At 38.7% G+C, this 23,567-nt stretch overlaps 1 protein-coding gene across 5 annotated transcripts in view; it reads left to right on the top strand.

The window, feature by feature from the left end:
* Positions 1–23,567, top strand: part of CRMP (Collapsin Response Mediator Protein) — a 486,710-nt gene that overhangs the window by 227,242 nt on the left and 235,901 nt on the right. The window contains exon 1 of one of the 5 annotated variants that reach the window (XM_067140716.2): positions 9,428–9,658. The exons of the other annotated variants lie outside the window; for them this stretch is intronic. Coding sequence (XP_066996817.1) covers positions 9,620–9,658 — 39 coding nt within the window. The 5' untranslated portion in view covers positions 9,428–9,619. Of the gene's footprint in view, positions 1–9,427; positions 9,659–23,567 lie in introns of those variants that run through there. 5 annotated transcript variants of the gene reach the window in all.

Here is a 23,567-nt window from a genome sequence, read left to right as displayed (position 1 = left end):
GAGAAATAAAGAGACTAAGAAGGAGGTGCAGACTGGAAAGAAATAGAGTTAGAAATGGCTGTGGAAGTAAGGAGAAATTGAAGGAACTTACTAGAAAATTGAAGCTAGCAAAGAAGGCAGCTAAGGATAACATGATGGCAAGCATAATTGGCAGTCATACAAATTTTAGTGAAAAATGGAAGGGTATGTATAGGTATTTTAAGGCAGAAACAGGTTCCAAGAAGGACATTCCAGGAATAATTAATGAACAAGGGGAGTGTGTATGTGAGGATCTTCAAAAGGCAGAAGTATTCAGTCAGCAGTATGTAAAGATTGTTGGTTACAAGGATAATGTCGAGATAGAGGAAGAGACTAAGGCCAAAGAAGTAATAAAATTTACGTATGATAACAATGACATAAGATACAAAAGTTGAAAACTAGAAAAGCTGCTGGAATTGATCAGATTTCTGGGGATATACTAAAGACAATGGGTTGGGATATAGTACCATATCTGAAGTACTTATTTGATTATTGTTTGGTTGAAGGAGCTATACCAGATGAATGGAGAGTTGCTATGGTAGCCCCTGTGTATAAAGGAAAGGGTGATAGACATAAAGCTGAAAATTACAGGCCAGTAAGTTTGACATGCATTGTATGTAAGCTTTGGGAAGGCATTCTTTCTGATTATATTACACATGTTTGTGAAATTAATATCTGGTTCGACAGAAGGCAATTCGGTTTTAGGAAAGGTTATTCCACTGAAGCTCAACTTGTAGGATTCCAGCAAGATATAGCAGATATCTTGGATTCTGGAGGTCAAATGGACTGTATCGCGATTGACATGTCTAAAGCATTTGATAGGGTGGATCATGGGAGACTACTGGCAAAAATGAGTGCAATTGGACTAGACAAAAGTGTGACTGAATGGGTTGCTATATTTCTAGAAAATAGATCTCAGAGAGTTAGAGTAGGTGAAGCTTTGTCTGACCCTGTAATAGTTGAGAGGGGAGTTCCTCAGGGGAGTGTTATCGGACCTTTATGTTCTCTTATATATATATAAATGATATGAGTAAAGGAGTGGAATCGGAGGATGGTGTTATTCTCTATAGAGTGATAAATAAGTTACAAGATTGTGAGCAACTGCAACGTGACCTCGAAAATATTGTGAGATGGACAGCAGGAGGCAATGGTATGTTGATAAACGGGGTTAAAAGTCAGGTTGTGAGTTTCACAAATAGGAAAAGTCCTCTCAGTTTTAATTACTGCATTGATGGGGTGAAAGTTGCTTCTGGGGATCATTGTAAGTATGTAGGTGTTAATATAAGGAAAGAAAGATCTTCATTGGGGTAATCACATAAATGGGATTGTAAATAAAGTGTAAAGATCTATGTACATAGTTAGGAGGGTGTTTAGGGGTTGTAGTAAGGATGTAAAGGAGAGTGCATATAAGTCTCTGGTAAGACCCCAACTAGAGTATGGTTCCAGTGTATGGGACCCTCACCAGAATTACCTGATTCAAGAACTGGAAAAAATCCAAAGAAAAGCAGCTCGATTTGTTCTGGGTGATTTCCGACAAAAGAGTAGCGTTACAAAAATGTTGCAATGTTTGGGTTGGGAAGAATTGAGAGAAAGAAGAAGAGCTGCTCGACAAGTGGTATGTTCCGAGCTGTCAGCGGAGAGATGGCGTGGAATGACATTAGTAGACGAATAGGTTTGAATGGCGTCTATAAAAGTAGGAAAGATCACAATATGAAGATAAAGTTGGAATTCAAGAGGACTAACTGGGGCAAATATTCATTTATAGGAAGGGGAGTTAGGGATTGGAATAACTTACCAAGGGAGATGTTCAATATTTTTCCAATTTCTTTGAAATCATTTCGGAAAAGGCTAGGAAAGCAACAGATAGGGAATCTGCCACCTGAGCGACTGCCCTAAATGCAGATCAGTATTGATTGATTGATACGACCTATCTGTGTTGGTGCGACCTGGAATGAGTCAATATTGTGTTGATGATGTTCGAGAACGCTTCCCTACTGAACTCACCAAAAAGTAATTGCGCCGGTTGAGCCAGAAGGCAGGTTGCTCGTATGCCACATGTCAGAGAGCTGCATACGAGCATACGGAGTTCATGGCGTGTAAGAGTTTAATTGATAGAACCAGACGCGGAAAGAATAGCTCTGAGGAGTCTTCCACAGCTACTCAGTAATTGCGAACAGATTGCGTACGTGTGCTATTATTGGTTCAAAAGTTATAAGTAATTCAAATGGTCAACTTTTATATGGATTATATAGCCTAGTTTGCTTAGTCTTCTCCAGCGTCACCTACTATAGGTGACGTTAAAAGTTTAGGCTACACCCTAGCGAATAGCATGACTCTGATAGCACATTCTTCCTCCATTGTATACTTTCAATGACTGAACCTTCCCTATTTCCTGTTAACTCCAGCTTTGTCACGCTGGTAATCAAATGATCAGTATCAGGGCTTTTGGGATACGATCTTGAAACTACCTCTCTAAGAGCGGCTATTCCGTACCAACATGTCACAGTTTAATTTTATTTGTTGTGTTACTCCTATTTCATTCACGGACTGTCCGGTTCCTTGGCTGAATGTTCAGCGTAGTGGCTGTCGGTTGGGAGGGCTCCGGGTTCGATTCCCTGCCACATCGGGAATTTTAACCTTAAATTCCCTTGGTTCGAGGACTACAACTCATACACCACATGCAACTCTGTTCTCCACTACAATAATACGCAGTTTCCCATGTTGGAGGGTCTAACGTACAAGGGCTGCACCTGCTTAGCAATAGCCACACGAAATTGTTATTGTTATTATTATTAGTCTGTTATTATTATTCACGAACTTGGGGACAACATAGCCATTCTCCTCATTGTCTTACTGCTTTTATACTTGGGTATGTCAGTCACCAATTTGGATGCATTTCTTAATTAATTTTGGACGGATGATCAATTTTTTTACAAGTTGCTTTACGTCGCACCGGCACAGATAGGTCTTATGGCGACGATGGGACAGGAAAGGGCTAGGAGTGGGAAGGAAGCAGCCGTGGTCTTAATTAATGTACAGCCCGAGCATTTGCTTGGTGTGAAAATTGGAAACCACGGAAAACAATCTTCAAGGCTGCCGACAGTGGGGTTCGAACCCACTATCTCCGGAATAACTTACTGGATACTGGCCGCACTTATGCGACTGCAGCTATCGAGCTCGGTTGTGATCAATTTAGAAAATGTAAAAACATTCTTAGATAGAAATAAAAAGTGAACAACGTCGATTGTTTCGACAGCTTGCAAGAAACAGAAGTGAATAGCATATATAGGAGCGGGGCGTATGAAATACGTATTATATGACACAACAATGATAAGCGTAGGGAAGAGAAATACATTATGTTTTGGAGGATATACTACAGAGCAACTTTAAAGGATCTGGAACGGAAAGGCATATTTTAGAGGACATACAGAGTGTAACAACAAGGCACGGGCAAACTTTCAGCACACATTCCTCAACCGTAGAAAAAGAGAATTTGTTGTTAGGCTTATATGGACATGGATCCGGAAATGTTGTATTTCCATGCTAGAAATCATTCTCTATAACGCCACATAGTACATTAATAATGGGAAACACACAGGAACAAAACGTACCAGCATCAATCAATCAATCAATCAATCAATCAATCAATCAATCAATCAATCAATCAATCAATCAATCAATCAATCAATCAATCAATCAATCAATCAATCAATCAATCAATCAATCAATCAATCAATCAATCAATCAATCAATCAATCAGTCAGTCAATCAATCAATCAATCAATCAATCAAATACTGATTTGCATTTAGGGCTATCACCCAGGCGGCAGATTTCCTATCAGTTGTTTACCTAGCTTTTCCTTAAACGTTTTCAAAGAACTTGGAAATTTATCGAACCTTTCTCTTGATAATTTATTCCAATCCCTTACTCCTCGTCCTATAAATGAACTATTTGACCCAATTTGCCCTGTTAAATTCCAACTTAATCTTCATACTATGTTCTTTGATACTTTTAAATTGCTCCACTAAAGCTTGTTCGTCTACTTATGTTATTCCATGCCAGCTCACCACTGGCAGCTCGAAACATACCACACAGTCCAGCATCTCTTCTTCTTACCCCCAAGTCTTCCCAGCCCAAAGTCTGCAATATCTCCCCTAACACTACTCCTTTGTCGGAAATCAGCCAAAACAAACCGTGCTGATTTCCTTTGATTTTTTCCAGTTCGCTTATCAAGGAGTCCTGATGAGGGTCCCATACACTGGAGCCATACCCTAACTGCAGTCTTACCAGAGACTTATACGCCCTCTCCTGTATATTCTTACTACAACCCCTAAATATTCTCACAACCATGTGAAGAGATCTGTAACCTTTCTTAACAACCTCGTTAATATGATTTCCCCAATGAAGATCATTCCTTGTTTTAACACCTAAGTACCTATAGTGTTCTCCATGAGGTACTATCACCCCATTAACACAATAATTAAAACTGGTGAAACTTACACCTTGACTTTTCCTCCCATTTGCATTCATACCATTGTCTGCTGTCGATCTCATAACATTGTTTTAGTCCCCCTGCAGCCGCTCACAACCCTGCAACTCATTTACTGCTCTATACAGTATAATATTATCCGCAAATAGCCTTATCTGTGATTACAAATCTTTACTCATATCATTTATATTTATAAGAAAATATGAAAGTCCAGTAATACTGCCCTGCGGGATCCCACTATTAATCACTACGGGATCAGATAACGCTTCACCTACTCTGATTCTCTGAGTTCTATTTTCTAGAAATGTAGCCACCCAATTAACCACTTTTTTGTCTAGTCCAGTAGCCCTCATTTTCGTCAATAATCTACCATGATCTACCCTATCAAAACCCTTGAATACGTCAATTTGACCTCCTGAATCTAAAATATCTGCTATATCTGGCCGGAATCCTACAAGTTAAGCCTCACTGGAATAACCTTTCCTAATCCCTAATTGCCTACTATCAAACCACTTAGTAATTTCGCAAACGTATCCATCAATGCTTTCCCAGAGCTTACAAACAATACATATCAAAGTGACTGGCCTGTAATTATCCTCTGTATGTTTGTCACCCTTTCCCTTGTACACTGTGGCTACTATTGCAACTCTCCATTCACTTGGTATCGCTCCTTCATGCAAACAGTAATCAGATGAGTACGGTATTTCAAATATGGCACTATATACCAACCCACAGCCTTTAATATATCTCCAGAAATCTTATCAATCCCAGCTACCTTTCTAGCTTTCAACTTTTGTATCTTTTTGTAAATGCGTTTGTTATCATAGGGTGGAATCAGAGGTAAGGCTTTTTGCGGATGATGTTATTCTGTAGGCTATAGAGTAATAAATAAATTACAAGATTGTGAGCAACTGCAACATGACCTCGATAATGTTGTGAGATGGACAGTAGACAATGGTAAGATGATAAACGAGGTTAAAAGTCAGGTTGTGAGTTTCACAAATAGGAAAAGTCCTCTCAGTTTTAATTACTGCATTGATGGGGTGAAAGTTCCTTCTGGGGATCATTGTAAGTATATAGGTGTTAATATAAGGAAAGAAAGATCTTCATTGGGGTAATCACATAAATGGGATTGTAAATAAAGTGTAAAGATCTATGTACATAGTTATGAGGGTGTTTAGGGGTTGTAGTAAGGATGTAAAGGAGAGGGCATATAAGTCTCTTGTAAGACCCCAACTAGAGTATGGTTCCAGTGTATGGGACCCTCGCCAGGATTACTTGATTCAAGAATTGGAAAAAATCCAAAGTAAAGCAGCTCGATTTGTTCTGGGTGATTTCCGACAAAAGAGTAGCGTTACAAATGTGTTGCAAAGTTTGGGCTGGGAAGAATTGGCAGAAAGAAGACGAGCTGCTCGACAAGTGGTATGTTCCGAGCTGTCAGTGGATAGATGCCGTGGAATGACATTAGTAGACGAATACGTTTGCGTGGCGTCTTTAAATGTAGGAAAGATCACAATATGAAGATAAAGTTGGAATTCAAGGGGACAAATTGGGGCAAATATTCGTTCATAGGAAGGGGAGTTAGGGATTGGAATAACTTACCAAGGGAGATGTTCAATAAACTTCCAATTTCTTTGAAATCATTTAAGAAAAGGCTAGGAAAACAACAGATAGGGAATCTGCCACCTGGGCGACTGCCCTAAACGCAGATCAGTATTGATTGATTGATTGATTGATTGATTGATTGATTGATGTTCAATAAATTTCCAGTTTCTTTGAAATCATTTAAGAAAAGGCTAGGAAAACAACAGATACGAAATCTGCCACCTGGGCGACTGCCCTAAATGCAGATCAGTATTGATTGATTTATATTTCGCCAGTGTTAGTCAGTCGTCTCCTCCATCAGGACATTATCTTTACATCCAACTACCTTTACATATTGCTGACTGAATACTTCTGCCTTCTGCAAGTCCTCGCATATAAACTCCCCTTGTCCATTAATGATCCCTGGTATGTCCTTCCTGGAACCTGTTTCTGCCTTAAAATATCTATACATTTTCTTCCATTGTTTCCTAAAATTCATATGGCTGCCAATTTTGTTTGACATCACATTATCCTCAGCAATGCATTATTGTACTCTCCCACTGCATCCGAATTGTGGCCGATTGCTTCGATTAACACTCCGTTGGGCATGAGGATGCTTGCCTAGCGCCCAAGGTAATCTGAACTCAATCCTCTTGAGCACATCTTTAGTGCGCACCCTGGACACTGTTCCGATTAATTTCTATACATCATAGAAAGCTGTGCAACGGTCATGGATCAGGATGGCTTCCCAACGCTTCCAGTGGCTTATTGAACCCATAACACCTCGAATCACAGCTGTTATCACGGCGAAAGATGGTCCTACACGCTACCACATGACATTCCTCTTTACATGAATAATGTTAACATTGATACATGCATCAACTAACCATCAGCGCATATGGGATTCAATGGTATGGGTAATAATAATAATAATAATAATAATAATAATAATAATAATAATAATAATAATAATAATAATAATAATAATACCGAGTGAGTTGGCCGTGCGGTTAGGGGCGTGCAGCTGTGAACCTACATTCGGGAGATAGTGGGCTCGAATCGCACTGTCGGCAGGCCTGAAGATGGTTTTCTGTGGTTTTCCAATTTCACACCAGGCAAATGCTGGCTGGGGCTGTACCTTAATTAAGGGCACGGCCTCTTCCTTCCCACTTCTAACCTCTTCCTGTCTCATCGTCGCCATACGACCTTCTGTGTCAGTGTAACCTAAAGCCAGTTTGAATAATAATAATAATAATAATAATAATAATAATAATAATAATAATAATAATAATAATAATAATAATAATAATAATAATAATAATAAATAATGTTACTGATTTTACGTCCTATCAGCTACTTTTACTGTTTTTGGAGACAGAGGGTGCGGAAATTTTTGTCTCGCGAGTGATCTTTAACGGAGGTACCGTAATGGTAAACCAACTGACGCGAGACTGTCGTATTCAAGCACCATCAAATACCATCGGACTGAGCCAGGATCGAACCCACCAACTTGGAGGAAGGGTTAGGATTAGGAAGGCAGTGGCTGAATCCTTAATTAAGGTACCAGTATTTACCTGGAACAAAAATTGAAAAGGACGGGCTGTCGCAGTCGGGTTCGAAAGGAACATATCTTAATTGCAAGTTTATAGGTATACGACTCGCACCGAATAGCCGTCTCACTCTGTGGGTAGCATTTCTACCTCTCACCCAGACGTCCCCGAGTTCGACTGCCGACTCGTCCAATTATTTTAATCCTGGTATGAGGTTTGGAATGGGATTCACTAAGCCTCCTCAAATGAGGAGCTACCTCATACGAAGGGCAGCGAAGCCGGTCAAGAAAATAGGCCTATGGGCGAGGGAGCCGTCACATTGACACTGTTCCTTCAGCACCCTATAGGAAACCTACACCTATAGCAATACATTATTGGACTTGCTCACCGCATCCGAATTGTAGCCGATTGCTTCCATTAACACTCCGTTGGGCATGAGGATGCTTGGCTAGCGCCCAAGGTAATCTGACCTCAGCCCTATTGAGGACATCTGGGGTGCGCGGCCTGGACACTTTCGGCAAATTTCCGTAGGCCTACATTATGGGAAGCTGTGCTGCGGTCGTGTCTTGTTTTGAGCCCATGCCATCCTGTATCACTGCTGTCATCAGGAAGAAAGGTGGTCCTACACGCTAGCAGCCAGGTACCCAGGGACATATTTTGAGAGAAAATGGCGGAGTGGTAGTATAGAAAACGACTACTACTACTAAAATGTTTTCATTCCTCCCCTGAAGGGGGAGGCGGGCCTCTTAAACGGTGGTGCCGTCTCTCAGGCCGGGAGACTTGTTACGTTGAAGGAGATGCTCGGAGAAGGTGAGTGGGTTGGCGGCCGTGGCCTATACTAGGAAATGTCCAGGCATTCGCCTTAGTGCAAGAGAATGGAAAACCATTTTCATGACAGCCGACGGTTGGGGCCAGCCATGAGGTTCAGTGCAGTTCCGTCTCCCGAATGCAAAGGCGTGACCACCCCTCCTCTACTCGGTTGGCCGGTCAGATTGCCGAGCTGTTGGACCACGGACCAGCCGGGGCCACTTATGGGCCGAGATCCACTCTGCACGAACAATTACACAACATGTGCCTAGTTACCGACATATTGAATTGTCTCTTCACATCGAATTGATAGAAAAGTGTTTTTTAAATTACGTAAATGGCATATGGCAGACGTGGTAGCTTACGCCATGTAATTACTACCGTTAGAGCATTCACTAAAGGCTTAAAGACGGGTCTGAAGGTTATTACACATAAGCAATTTTTCGAAGTGAAAGCTTCGGTGTCCTGGTGAATAAAGAGAAGGAATACGCAAATCCGCGAGCTACTGATATCTGTAAATGGCAATAAGAGTCACAGAGCCGCGAGGGTTCAAATGATTAAATACATGGATGTAATTATTGGGTCATAAATACTTTTCCACTCTTATACTGCATATTTTTGTTAATATTTATCAGGTAGGCCTACGGTATATATTGAATCTCTTTGCCTCTCGTTAATTCGTCTATCCTTATCTTGTTCGGCAATACGCCCCTCTCTGCCTCATTCAGTTCGGTAATGCAGGACTAATGGTCATAATGCATCATGCAATAGCGAATGAGACAGTGAGTTGGTGCGAGTATTTTTACTTCTTGATGTTTATTGATGGACTTTGGTGAAGGTTAATTTGTCATGATCGCCAAGCTTTGGCCTCGGCCTCGTAGGCCTATAGCACTGAGCGAACGGAATGTCTTTCCGTTGTGCTCTTTGAATCTTGCGCACTGCATTTTGTTTGAGTGGCGCTGCAATCGTTTACGGTGGGTTGTGATACTGGGTAAGGCAGCTAGCTGAAGGGAGTTGTATATTTAGATTGAACCGAGGCGATACAGTTGGGGAAAGTTGTCGGCTATTGATCGTGTGTTGTTTTAAAGCGGTGTTTTTCATTTTGGTTAGGTATACATTCATTTCATCGTGTTCCCAGCCTGTCGATTGTGAGAAGAACTAGGAATTACCATGAGTACTCCTGTGAAAAAAGTTCCCATTCATCTACAGGTTGGTGTTATTTCATGTGCAAGATACGGTAACTAGTAGATAAAATATTTGCAATATTGATTACATTATTGTTGTATTAATTTCTGCGTGGTAATATTATAGCTTCAGTTATAAGAATGCAAGTAGATAGCTTATTGTATGTACTAGCGATGGAATTATTTTATTCCTGTTGACTTTTATTGTGGAGTACCGTAATGTTTATTTGCATTGGTCAGTTTATTACATTCATTGTTGCGGGCCATTTCATTCATTGTTGCCATTCGCATGCCACAGTCGTGAATATGCGAACTGAATTTCATTTTGTAACTTAGTCCGTAAATTATGTACGGTGTGTAATTGAAAGTATTTTTCTGTGTATTTGGTAAGATGAAAATAATATTGTCAGGTTCTCTATCAACTACCAGGCAGGGAACCTATTAATTCACGTGATTAGATATTAGGTCCTATTTTTTTAATTTTTTTAAAATTAGTATTTACTAGTCACTAACTGCAGGATGACTGCTGAATGGTTTAAAATATTGTTTTAACTCATATTTGTTTAGGGCACGTAAAATGTTAAATTAAGGTAATTTAAAGGGGTAATCAATCACTAAAGGTTAGCCTATATACATGGTTGTACCAAAGGTATGGATTTGAGAGAGAGAATGTTTTTTGATATTGCATTGCAGAACCTTGCTTAATTAATGTATACATGTGCACTTGTAAACTTTTTCCATGTTTTGAATTGAAACTTAATTTTCATTGATGGTGAGTGAGGAGACTTACTGGTAGCCTACAAGTTATTAATGATTGGTCTGATCAAGCATAAGGGCTTCAAGATCAAAATGGAAAACCTATGAAACTCATAGTTACCGCTTCACTTATACCAAAATATAACGGTAGTTAACTGCTGTTATGAATACAGTTGGATATTCTATTGATTATTAAAATAGACTTGAGCTGACTGGCTAAAATCACAGGACAGATAGCCTGCAGTTTGCAATTGGGCTATATATAAAGCTTGTAGAGGACACAATTTGTATATACAGACAGCTAAATAATGTAGGCAATTGATTTAATTGATTTTGTATGGCTATTTCTAGCCGAGTGCAGCCCTTGTAAAGCAGACCCTCCGATGAGGGTGGGCGGCATCTGCCATGTGTAGGTAACTGCATGTTATTTTGGTGGAGGATAGTGTTATGTGTGGTGTGTGAATTGCAGGGATGTTGGGGACAGCACAAACACCCAGCCTCTGGGCCATTGCAATTAACCAATGAAGGTTAAAACCCCCGACCCGACCGGGAATCGAACTCGGGACCCTCTGAACCAAAGGCCAGTACGCTGACCATTCAGGCAACGAGTCAGACAGGCAATTGATTAATTAAGACAGAGGAGAAAGACCAGCTGTCAAGCTTCTCAAAGAAGTGAAAGTGAGATCAGGCAGCATGCAGAAAGTTAGATAATTTACGAATGATAATACATTTTTTTTTTTTTAATTTTAAATTATATAGGCTAGGCCTATTGTATATCTAGAAGTTGAGTAGTTTCTCTACAAGGCCTCTTATTAATGGTACATAAATGATACTAAGGCATTAAGGTAGGCTCTGCAATGTAGTGCGAAGCAGAGTGTTACCAGAAGTATTTCTCGTGGCAATATAAATTAATTTCCACAAGTTAAAAGTGCACCGTGAAGTTATTGTGTGCTGGTCGTTTTGACAATAATGGTCGTCACACTAGAAATGAGGATTTGGATTTTGGTCCTGAAGTGTCTGATGTTTCAATTTGTGTCACTTGTTTCCAGTGGAAAGATTATCTTGTTGTAATAAGGACAAAAAATTGTCTTAAGTCACATGAAATTAGTTGTATCAGTATCGAGTGAATTGAGTAGTTGGGTACTTCATGTTTAGTTTACTGATAAAATTGAGAGCTATTTCAAAGTTTTAAGATCAGCCTTAAGTAGTGATAAGCTGTATTTTTATTCATTTAACAGTTTCTAAAAGTAGCTAGAAATTGGAGTGATTTTGAGTAGCCAGTTGGTCGAAGAAACTTTTATCATTGTTTTATCCTTTAGGGATGTTAGGCCCCTGTCAAGTATTGGAATTGTTATTGCATTTATATCTTTCGCTCTAGTTGTATGTGGCCTCTCAGTGCAGTGTGTACTAATTAGGATTTCAGTTTTTTTTCTTTCTTCGTTAGAGCCTTCGAGGGACCACGTGACAATTTCAGTGCTTCATCCTTTGTTGTTCCTTCTTCCCCCAAAACCCTTTCATCTGCGTACTATGTCTCCTTTTCCTCTCCTCAGACCATTTTGAGCCTGTTTTCTTTCCCTGCTGACCTTGGAATCCTTCCATTTTTAACACTTTCTTTCTAAAAATCTCTCTCCCTATTGTTTATATTGTTTATTTCCAAATGTTTCCAAGTATTATTATTATTATTATTATTATTATTATTATTATTATTATTATTATTCTTTTTGGCAGGGGTGAAAGCTGGGTGGGCTCAGGATGTCTTATTCATAATGTAGATGTAACGGGCATGAAAGTAGCGAGAATGATTGCTGGTACAAACAGGTGGGAACAATGGCAGCAAGGTACTCTGAACAAGAAGATAAAAGCTAAGAATAAACTTGATGGATGTAGCTGTATGATACATATAAACCAGTTTCAGTGGCAGGGCCATGTAAAATGACTGGAGGAGGATGGGTTACCTGGGAAAATGATGACTTGGTCATGGAAAGTAAGAGAAGTAGAGGGAGATCAAGGTGACATTGGTTTTTGATGATTTAATAAGAGATGTGAAAGTGACGGAGGCCACAGAGTTACTTGCAAATAGAGAATTGTGGAGTCACCTAATACATTCATTGAGGCCTGTAGATTGAATGTTAAAAGCATAACAGTCTATAATGAATTCTGTAATTCAGTAAAATTCTTCAAAAGTGGGAAATCATAAATTTTATTGTACAGTATCTAAGCCTACTAGTACAGCAAGAGAATAACTCCCTAGCGTGAAACAGATGTGTTCATTGCACTTTTTGGACTGACTCAGCTCTAAAAATATATTTACTTTTACAGGAAAATATTAGAAATCATGCAACATTTTTGATACCACCTGCATCAACAGCCTCTAGGAACAAGAGAGCAGGGATCTGCATGCCACTGCAGTGTGTTCTAGCCGTCTGGGTGGGAAGCTATTCTTGCGTACCACTTACATAACTTTATTTTGGCTGAAATTTATTATGTATGAAGTCACTTCCAGAATTCAACACAGATGTCATTACCAACTGTGATACAATAAACACAGCTAAATGAACTATACCACCCTTATGACCCACACTGCTCAGCATATATGCTGTAAATTAATATACACACAATCCCCACCTAAAGGACAGCAAACCCCTTATGCGTCGCTTCATTTGGCATATATATGTCTTAAGGAAATCAATGGCTTTTACCAACAGTTGGTATCACAACTGATAATTGTGTGAGCAATTAAGTAAGGTTCTAGTAACAAGACATCCGTACGGTGTAGCTGTAGCTCACTTGATGGTAAATCACAAATTTAAATATGTCCTGAATGAATAAGTAAATTATGTAGAGCGAGTTTGCTGCACAGAACAAGTTTTGAAACTCTAGAGTGTGAAATCAGGAGAGGGGTGTGTTTAAAGCCCTTTGCCAACCACTTTAATATAATAGCTCAGTTTTACATCAGGTGAATGCTTGGACTGGACCTTAAATAACGTAATGACAACCAGTGTTGCTGACCAGATGACATGTCTGCTGAGAAAATCTTTGGTCTAGATGTGGACAGGTCTGGACAAATTCCAAGAGCCCAGTCACATGGTGACAAAAAATGTGGGGGTGCCTAAAATTTTCTAATTGTGACTGCCAAATTCCAATCTGAGGGCAACACACTTTTCTTGTTTCTGCTACCTCTGTAGCTTGTTAAAGATAGATTATTTCTGAGTGAATGGCTGTACGGTTTAGGTCACATATTTGTCAGCTTGCGTTCGGAAGATAGGTTCGTACCCCACTGTCGACAACCCTTATGATGTCTTTCTGTGGTTTCCCATTTTCACACCAGGCAAATGCTGGGGCTGTACCTTAATTAAAGGCCACAGCCACTTCCTTCCCACTCCTAGCCCTTTCGTATCCCATCATCACCATAAGACCTGTGTGTGTCGGTGTGACGTAAAGCAAATTGTAAAAAAAAAAAAAAAAAAAAAAAAAAAGAAGGATGGAGATTATGAAGTTTATAAGCATAGGCTACAACTGAACAGTGAGTAAAATCAATGAGTGATGAATATATCTCGTTACTGTCTGGTCTGGACTGGTCATGTCACCTGATTTTCTCCATTATTTTCTTTATGTACTGCACTGCTATGTGGTATTGTTTGGGATTTAATAAATTTGTTTGACAAGGACCAGGTTTTTATACCTGACTCTTAGATTTTTCCTGATTTGTTCAGTCCTGGATGTGGATGAGCACCATACAAGAGTTGGAAGGAGATCTTGGGAGCATTGCCAGTACCGTAGCTCAGACGGTAGAGCTCTGGCCTTCTGAGCTTAAGTTGGCAGGTTCCATCCTGGCTCTGTTGATAGATTTATTGGCAAGTTAAAAACCCTTGCAGGACAATATTTTGGGACCTTGGTATCTCCAAAAAATGTAGCAGTAGCTAGTGGAGCGTGAAACCAATAACATTACTATACGGGATGCATCCAAATGCAGATCGCATTGCTCAGTGATACATTCTTATGTTGGTGGTGTTATAGTATAGAAGACCATATCTTATGATAATTTCTTCATTTAGTTGTTTCAAGAGAGACTCCACCAGCTCAGAAGTTTGTTCAGGAGATCTTGTGACATGTATGCTGTCTTATATTTATGGAAATGGTAAATTTTGAACAAAATGATAAATCCTCACATATACATATAGAACTTTAATATCTCTGGGATATTTTTATAATATTGATACTCGTTTACCTTTAAACATATGTAGTGGAGGTGAGCGGGTACATGATAGCTGTGTAGAAGTAGGGTTCAAGAGCATTGTATGCAGAGTACATTGAATAAATAACATATATTACTGTGAGGTTTTCAGTTAATACTAGATTACCATAGTGTATTTGTTACACTGTGGTGCCTACACACAAATTGATTAGACATTTGCATTACTGTAGAGACATGTGAAAAAATAGCTCATGATTTTTGGTAATTTCTTATGAACGATGCTTTCATATGTTAGATGATAGTTATTGACTTTCAAATTTCAAGCAATTTAATTAGACACATAGCCTATTGGTTTTTGCTTTATCCAAAATTCTGAACTGGTGAATTGTGAGAAAATGGTTAAGTACTGCATTGGTGCTGCCGCCACCTCACCCCACTGTATATGGTTGAACACACACTGTTGGAACCCTTTTGTTCCTTTCCTTTGTCCTATTTCATAATGTAGAAGAAAATTCAGCTTGTTTCATTTTACATATTTTGCAAATTATTTGAATGTTTAGGAGCATGTTCTTCTATTCACTGTAGCAATTTGATAGTAAAAATAAGTCAAAAATTCATAAAATTTGCACTGGACAAGCATAGAGAAAATTATAATAATGATATACTGGGGTGCCATTGAACTTCATGTGTTCAGCATATCTGGAGAAGAAAACGGTTGGAATATTTGCAAGGTTGGTAGTGTGTAGTTTCACTCCTTGCTTCTTGTCTAGGCAGCTTGGTGGATTGTTTGACTTCCATTGTTCTTACCGTTGGATCATTTTTTACTATTTGCTTTACGTCGCACTGACTCAGGTAAGTCTTAAGGGCGATGATGGGATAGGAAAGGGCTTTGAGTGGGAAGGAAGTGGAAATGGCCTTGATTAAGGTACAGCCCCAGCCTGTTTTGAGAATGGGAAACGATTTTCAGGGCTATTGACTGTGGAATTCAAACCCACTGTCTCCTGAATGCAGGCTCATATTGTGACCCTAATCGCACAGCCACCTCGCTTGGTGATCATTCATTTAACTGTGGTGGTCAGTTGAATATCTTTTTTAAATTCAAATCTCAGTCACAAGTTTTCTATTATGTAACTTTATTCATGCACATCTTCTCATCCTACTTCTGTTACATTTGGTTTGCCTTTCAAATGTTTGATACTTGTGATAATTGCAAGGTAGAGTGCTAATCTCTTTCATGTATTGTAAAAATGAGTAAATTTGAAAGGTGCAAGGTTTTATTTTGCTGAAATAGTACTTCACTGCTTATTTTTTTATGGATGTGATATTCTCTAATGATTAATCATTTTGATAATGCAGTTGAGTTTTTATTACAAGTTTTCCAATTTTGATACATTAGTAGTAGTAGTAGTAGTAGTAGTAGTAGTAGTAGTATCTCTTGGTTTTTCATTGCAGTGGCTCACACATCTTATGAAAATAATGGGATAGCACAGGGCTGGGACTAGGAAGGAAGGAACTCTCGGCTTCATTAAGCTACCTCATTTGCCTGGTATGAAAATAGGAAACTACAGAAAACCAGCTTCAGAGCTACTGGTATTTGGGTTTCAACCCACCATATCCCAAATGCAACTTAAGAACACAGCCCAAACCACATAGCCAACTCACTCAATCCCTATTTTGATACCTTCTTGTGAATGCCAAACTTTGTGGAGAAGAGACCTTTTGCTGTTGGAAGTGACTTTTCTGGATTGAATTGATGTAGTTTGGTTGATTTCTGCGGCTAATTCTATCTTTGCTAACAAGGATTTTTTAAGGCTTCGGTGTATCTCAGTCAATAGTGTGTTAATGCCACAAGGCTATCTGTGAAATGAAACCAGTGCTTTTCAGCGATTTTGTCATGGGATTTATTCTTATGATAAAGAGATCCTATGATGGACAGAGCAAGTATCTTCAGCAGATTTTCTTTGAGCTTTCCAGTTATCTTCTGTTTTGCTGTCCAGCATTGTATCATAATCATCATCATCGTCAGAAATCTTTGGAATACAAACTTACACTTTACACATAAATCTCGATTTTTGCTCGGAAGATGGGGTACAGTTTTCATCCTAAGGGAAACCGATAATAGAAATAGGGTAATTTCCCACTCTTTGCCAAACTTTGTGCATGGTTTTTCCTCTTCAACTCCAAGTGAATCCTCAAACGGTTTATATGTGTCATGACTCTTTCCTTCCCAATTCCAGCCTTTATTAATTACAAGTACTCCAGTATAGATACAGAATATTAGACTTGACACTTCTACATAGAAAGGATTGTTGTCTGCCAAATCCCTTGTGACTGTTTTCATAAATGTTGACTAAATAATTAGTATTGCAAGATGTACTACTATCCCATTATATCAGTCACAGAATTTACCGGTACGATGCTAGCCCTTAAAATAAAGTGGCATCACTTTGCACTTCTTAAAGCAACATTTTACAAGCAGCTAGGGAAAGTTATTAGTGGTTCTGGAATGATTTCCCTAATTCTTCTCAGCTATCAAATCAAACTTTAGTCAGTCCATGTTAAAGTCAACACATGTACTTGCTTCCTGTCATAGAAATGGTTTAGCAATTTGTTTAATTCAGTATCCATATTTCTTGCTGTAAACATTGTTCGATTGTAGCATCAGGGCCGGCATTGTTTGCAGCATTTATGGACAGTTTTTAAAATAACTCAGTTTTTAAGTAGCCAGCTTTCAGTGAAGTATTTGACCAAAGCTGGACTTGCTGGTGGATGGATAATCAATTCACTTGTGTGATATATTTGAAGGACTTATCACAGAGCTGAACTACATCATATCACAAATTTTTTCATATGTTCCCACAATGTAAAATTGTGATTGTACTCGTAAATGTTGACTATATAATTAGTATTGCAAAATTTACTATCCATTACATCACTCTCAGAATTTACTGGTACGATGCTGCGAATGTGGTATCGCATGATATGATTTACTCGTCTGCCCAACAGAATTGGTACGAAATTGTTTTGTAGCTTTAGTGTGCAGAATCGCATACAAATACTTAATTCTTGGGTCATATTGATAAATGCTGTCCTTCAAAATCAGTGTAAGAATTTTCAGTCTGTCTACAGCATGATCAGTCCATTTATCTCAAGCTAGCATATTTAATATCAATGCTGCTCTATCCGTTGATAGTGAACAGTGATACTCTTCAACATTATTATAATGATTATCTCAGTTAATAGTATTATTCCTCACCCTGCCATTCTTGTTGCTTGCATATTTCAGCATCGTCATTGTGCAATTAAAGAAATCTTAGTGTTCCCTAAGTTGTGAGTTTGAATCATGGTACATTTGGCTGCCATTTAAGTGTGTTTAAATTTACTGGCACATTGAGATAGATAGCCTTTTCAGAAAGATTTCTAGCCCTCAGTATCTCTTAAAATCAGTGGTATTTCTAAGGACATTGAACTCTTATGTGACGCCTAAGATTTGGCAGCTTGCAAGACTGCCCACTAAGCTTTGAACTGCTCAGATCTCTTCTGGATAATTACGCACGTGTTGGAGTCCTAGACTGGAGGGCTCACAGAATTTGGTTTCATGACTGCAAAGTCAAATGATTGTACAGGCTTTATGATCACACCTTGCTTGTACTGGACTTAATAATGGATTGAAAATTGAGAGATTTTGTGGAACAAAGGCACATGTGATTTAAAAAAAAATCCCTGTTTAGCACATCATCCCCTTCCTAATTGCTTGATCAGCAATGAATTTGCATTTTTAATTTGAATGAATCAATTTTGGTAGTTTCTTGCTATTAGTCCTTTTAATATTTCAATATGTAAAGACATTTTTACTTTATGTTTGCACGTACTAGCCAGAATAATAATAATAATAATAGTAATTATAATATCTATGTATTTACGCTTTATTGTAACTACATTTCCTTAGTTTGTTAGATTGTTGTTCATATTATTTTAAAATTATGGCATGTCCTTCAAGTAGAATTTCTCTGTAATTTTTTTTTTTTTTTTTTTACAACTTGCTTTATGTCACACCGACACAGATAGGTCTTATGGCTCTGATGGGATAGGAAAGGCCTAGGAATGGGAAGGAAGCGGCCGTGGCCTTAATGATTTTCTCTTTAACTGATAACTCTGTGTATTTGGTAAATTGGCATTGCTGAATTCCAGATCATCCCAGATTGTGGGTCTTTCACTGTATTTAATGATTTGAAGGCAAGAGTTGTAGAATCAAGGAACATTAAAATGCCAACTGCAGATAGGAAATCAGAATTGTGTTTTTCATTAGTAGAGGTTTATGGAGTGAATACCGAGCAATGTAACAGATTATAGAATAAAGATATAAAAATGGGATGTAAGAAATCAAAATATACGAGGGTTGAGTCATAAGTCATAGCAACTATTTTTTCTCGCAAACAGGAGACAATTATTAAATGTTAAACAATTAATTTATTGAAACCACCTATTCAATATTTCACAAATCTGGCTCTGTGTCAAATCACCAACCCAATCAAGAAACAGGACATCAATATTGCATTCAAAACCCGTAATACAAACAGAAATATATCTTGAACTCCCATACAGTAAATTCAACACACGACCGATACTCTAATTCAGGAGTTTATAGACTCAAATGCACCTAATGTGAATTTTCTTATGTTGGGCAAACTGGACGCAGCTTTCATACAAGATATTTAGAACATTACAGCGCATCCAAACACAACAAACACTCCGCTATGAGCATTCATATGAAAGAAACGGGGCATAACTTCACCACCATAGACCAGAACCTTCAAATCTTAAAGATTATTAATAAAGGTAGTTTAATGACTGAATTTGAAAATACCTACATCTTTTTAGACAATTTTCTGGTATTGAATAGGTGGTTTCAATAAATTAATTGTTTAACATTTAATAAATGAATATCAATACGGTCAATATGAAAATAATCACTTGTAAACAGTAGACAACGCGGAAAATCTAATTTATGCATTTGGAAATATAGGGCATGTACTTATGCATAGTGCCTGAAGACAAATTCTGACTTCAGGAGATTCTCGTAGGAAAGTGACAGAACACAGGCCTTTAGTAAACATTGTTTTATTATGGTGTAGACAGCAAATACAAAAGACTACGTACAAAGTACAGGTCTCCACTGGTTACAGACCTTCAAAATAATCACCCAAGGTTTCCACTGTGCATTGCCAGCGGTGGGGCAAGCGCTGAATACCATTCGCTGCATGTGTATCGCTAACGTGCGACACCTTTCTTCGAAATGCTGTTACGATGTCGTCGTCGTTAGCAAACCATTTTCCACATAATGGCTTCTTGACTTTGGGGATTAGATCATAGTCACATGGGCTCAGATCAGGCGAATAAGGCAGGTGTGGAAGAACCTCTCATCCCCACCGTTGTAAGCGGCGCTGAACGATGGCTGCTATGTAAGCTGTCACGTTATAGTGTAGGATTATGGCGTTGTCCAAAAGATCTGGAGTTTGGTTTGCACTGCACGGCGCAATTGGTACAACAAAAAGGAATTGTAATAAACTGCATTGACAGTGTGCCCCTCACACACTGGATGACACACAAGAACACCTTGAACATTGTATTTCAGGATTACCATAACTTTATTGGGCCACTGTTCTATAGGGCATGGCATGCACACCTAATGCTTCCCGCAGCTCTGCATGGCATTGGTGTGCACTTCTGCTGTGGAGAACTGCTATTTTAATATATGATCGTTGCTCCTGCTTGTTGACTTCCATTTTGTGACGCTCTCACTCACACACTGAACTTGGGGGCATGCTTAGACCCACACTGTTGTTTACGTACACCATCTAGTGGCATCATATGCAAGTACATACCGTATGTTTCCAAATGCATATCTTAGATTTTCCGTGTTTTCTCCTGTTCACGAGAAAAAAAATTAGTTGCCATGACTTATGACTTGACCTACGCATTCCTCAATGTTCTTGCAAAATTAAATGTCAGTGCCAAAATAGAGATACTGCTTGGAAAAAAACAACTTTATGAACAACTCGTATTCATCATTCTAAAGAAATATTTGTAATGCTAGGCAATATGGATTAACCAAAATTTTCGTAACAAGCCAGTTTACTGGTTCACAAACCTCTAGTGGTTCTTGACAATCAAGCAAATGACAAGAGATGGCACTGTGTGAGGTCAGTGTTCATCTGTCACCACTCTGTGTTATGAAATAATTGTAAATGTGAAAGAAATGTAATAAAAGGTAAAATTTTGTAATAATTTTTTGTTTACTTCAGTCTAAAGTACTTATAAAACATAATCACTGTGTGTCCAAACTTGGCAACCATATCTGCACTCATTGTCAGTTTGTGCCCCCATCCACCGGTTCGTTCCGAACTATGTTGCTGAACTTTTTGGGTTGCTTATTAAGTGAGGGTTTGCCCATATATGACATGGTATGTATTTCCAATTTAAGGAGGGAAGGAATTTTAACAACTGAATATTTCAGCTTACCTCAATGTTCTGAATTTTCTTAACAGATGCTACCAAAGTTGTTACTGTTAATGAATACTTGAACAGATGACCCTTTCAGATACAACTTAAACATTGCTCAATATGCAATTGAATTAAATTGCCAACCTAAAGGGAAATGAAGCTGGCCATTCTATAGTCATCATGGCTACTTAAATCAGTCATCACTGATTTGCATTTGGGGCTGTCGCCCAGTTGACAGATTCCTTATCAGTTGTTTACCTAGTACTTTCTGAAATGATTTCAAAGAACATGGAAATTTATCAAACATTTCACTCATAAATTAATCCAATCCCTAATTCCTCTTCCTATAAATGAATATTTACCCCAATTTGTCTTCTTGACTTTCAACTTTATCTTCATATTACGATCTTTACTACCTTTAAAAGCTCCACTCAAGCTTATTCATCTACTAATATCATTCCAGCTCGTCTCCTTGCTCCCATAGTTTTCCCACCCCAAAGTTTGTAATATTTTCGTATCACTACTCTTTTGTCGGAAAGCACCCACAACAAATCGTGTGGCTTTCCTTCGGATCTTTTCCAGTTCTTCTATCAAGTAATCCTGGTGTGGGTCCCATACACTGGAACCATACTTTGAGATCTTACCAGAGGCTTATATACCCTCTCCTTTTCATCCTTACTGCAACACCTGAATACTCTTGTAAACATACAAAGAGATGTGTAACCTTTATTTTCAACCTAGTTTATGAGATTTCCCCAATAAAGATCTCTCCTTAGATTAACCCCAAAGTACAGGGTGTTTCAAAAAGAATATACGTATTACTAAGTATTATTTTGTCCAAACTATGGATCGCTGCGCCTCGGCTCGGCTATTGGAGATACAAATGCATAGTCTAGTTTATATTAATAGCCGCTAGATGTCAGTTGTCTTCTGTTTTACTTATGAACTGTCATATGTTTAAAATGGCTACTCCGCAGCAGAAATCATTTTGTGTTCTCAAGTTTGCGAAGTGCAATTCCATGATTACAGTGCAAGGACGTTTCAGGTTGAGGTACCAAATTGACCCTCCGAATGGGTGGAACATTCGCAGATGGTATCGACAGTTTGTAGATACAGGATCTGTATGTAAAGGAAAGAGTCCTGGCTGCCATCGTGTTCCTGAAGAAAATATTGCATGAATTAAAACTGCTTTCCAACGTAGTCTTTCAAAATCAATTTGTCGTGGCAGTTGGGAGTTACAACTTCCTACAGCAACAATTTGGCGTGTTTTGAGGCGTCGGTTGGTTATGGAGCCGTACAAGTTATAGCTGTTACAAGCTCTGCGTCCTGATGACAAACGCAAATGTGTGGCATTTTGTAATGAGATTTTTGACACTATCGACAATGATAACACTTTCACACAATGCATAGTGTTCAGTGATGAAGCGACTTTCCATGTTAGTGGTCAGGTGAACAAACACAATGTTCGAATTTGGGGCCTACAGAACCCACATGCAGTCATTGAACATGTACGAGATTCTCCCAAAGTCAATGTGTTTTGTGCGATATCCCGATCATCTCTGTACGGCCCATTCTTCTTTGATGGGAACACGGTTAACGGTCAGCTGTATCTGGCTATGTTACAAAACTGGTTCTTTCCGAGGCTGCACGAAGGCAACTTTATTTCTTGGATTGGTCGTCAAGGAGCTGGCGACTTAGCATGTCTCAGCTGGGCTCCACGGTCACCGGATTTGACACCCTGCGAAGAACCGGATCCGTACTGCCGTAACATCAGTGACGGACATGCTTGCTCGGGTATGGGAGGAATTTGAGTATCGATGTGATGTTGTTCGTGTCGCTGATGGAGGACATATTGAACATCTGTAATCTGAACTTGAGAGGTTCGTAAATATGTGTGTAAAGTTTCATATTTGTATGTCTTACAGTTGAATAAATATATGCATTCAAAATACGTATATTCTTTTTGAAACACCCTGTACTTACATTGTTTCCCCTGGGATACATTCACACCATCAACACAGTAATTAAATCTGAGAAGACTTTTCCTCTTGGTGAAACTCACAACCTGACTTTTCATCACATTTTCCACTGTACCATTGTCTGTTGTCCATCTCACAACATTGGTGAGATCTTTCTGCAGTCTTTCACAATCCTGTAATTTATTTACTACTCTACACAGTTATAACATCACCTGCAAAAAGCCTTATCTGTGATTCTAATTTTTTATTCATATCATTTATATTCCTAAGAAAACATAATGGTCCAATAATATTGCCCTGCAGGACCGATCAGAAAATGCTTCACTTACTCTAATTCTCGTTAGTTCGATTTGCTAGAAATTTAGCTATCCATTCAATCACTCTGTTGTGCAGTTCAATAGCCCTCATTTTCATGAGTAGTCTCCCATTATCTATCCTGTCAAATGCCTTAGATAGGTCAATTGAGATGCAGTCCATTTGACCTCCTGAATCTAAAATAT

Source organism: Anabrus simplex, chromosome 2 (genome assembly GCF_040414725.1).
Source record: "Anabrus simplex isolate iqAnaSimp1 chromosome 2, ASM4041472v1, whole genome shotgun sequence".
In the NCBI taxonomy this organism is placed as follows: Eukaryota; Metazoa; Arthropoda; class Insecta; order Orthoptera; family Tettigoniidae; genus Anabrus; species Anabrus simplex.
Note: the sequence above shows the minus strand (reverse complement) of the source record. Positions and strands in the feature narration are given on the sequence as shown.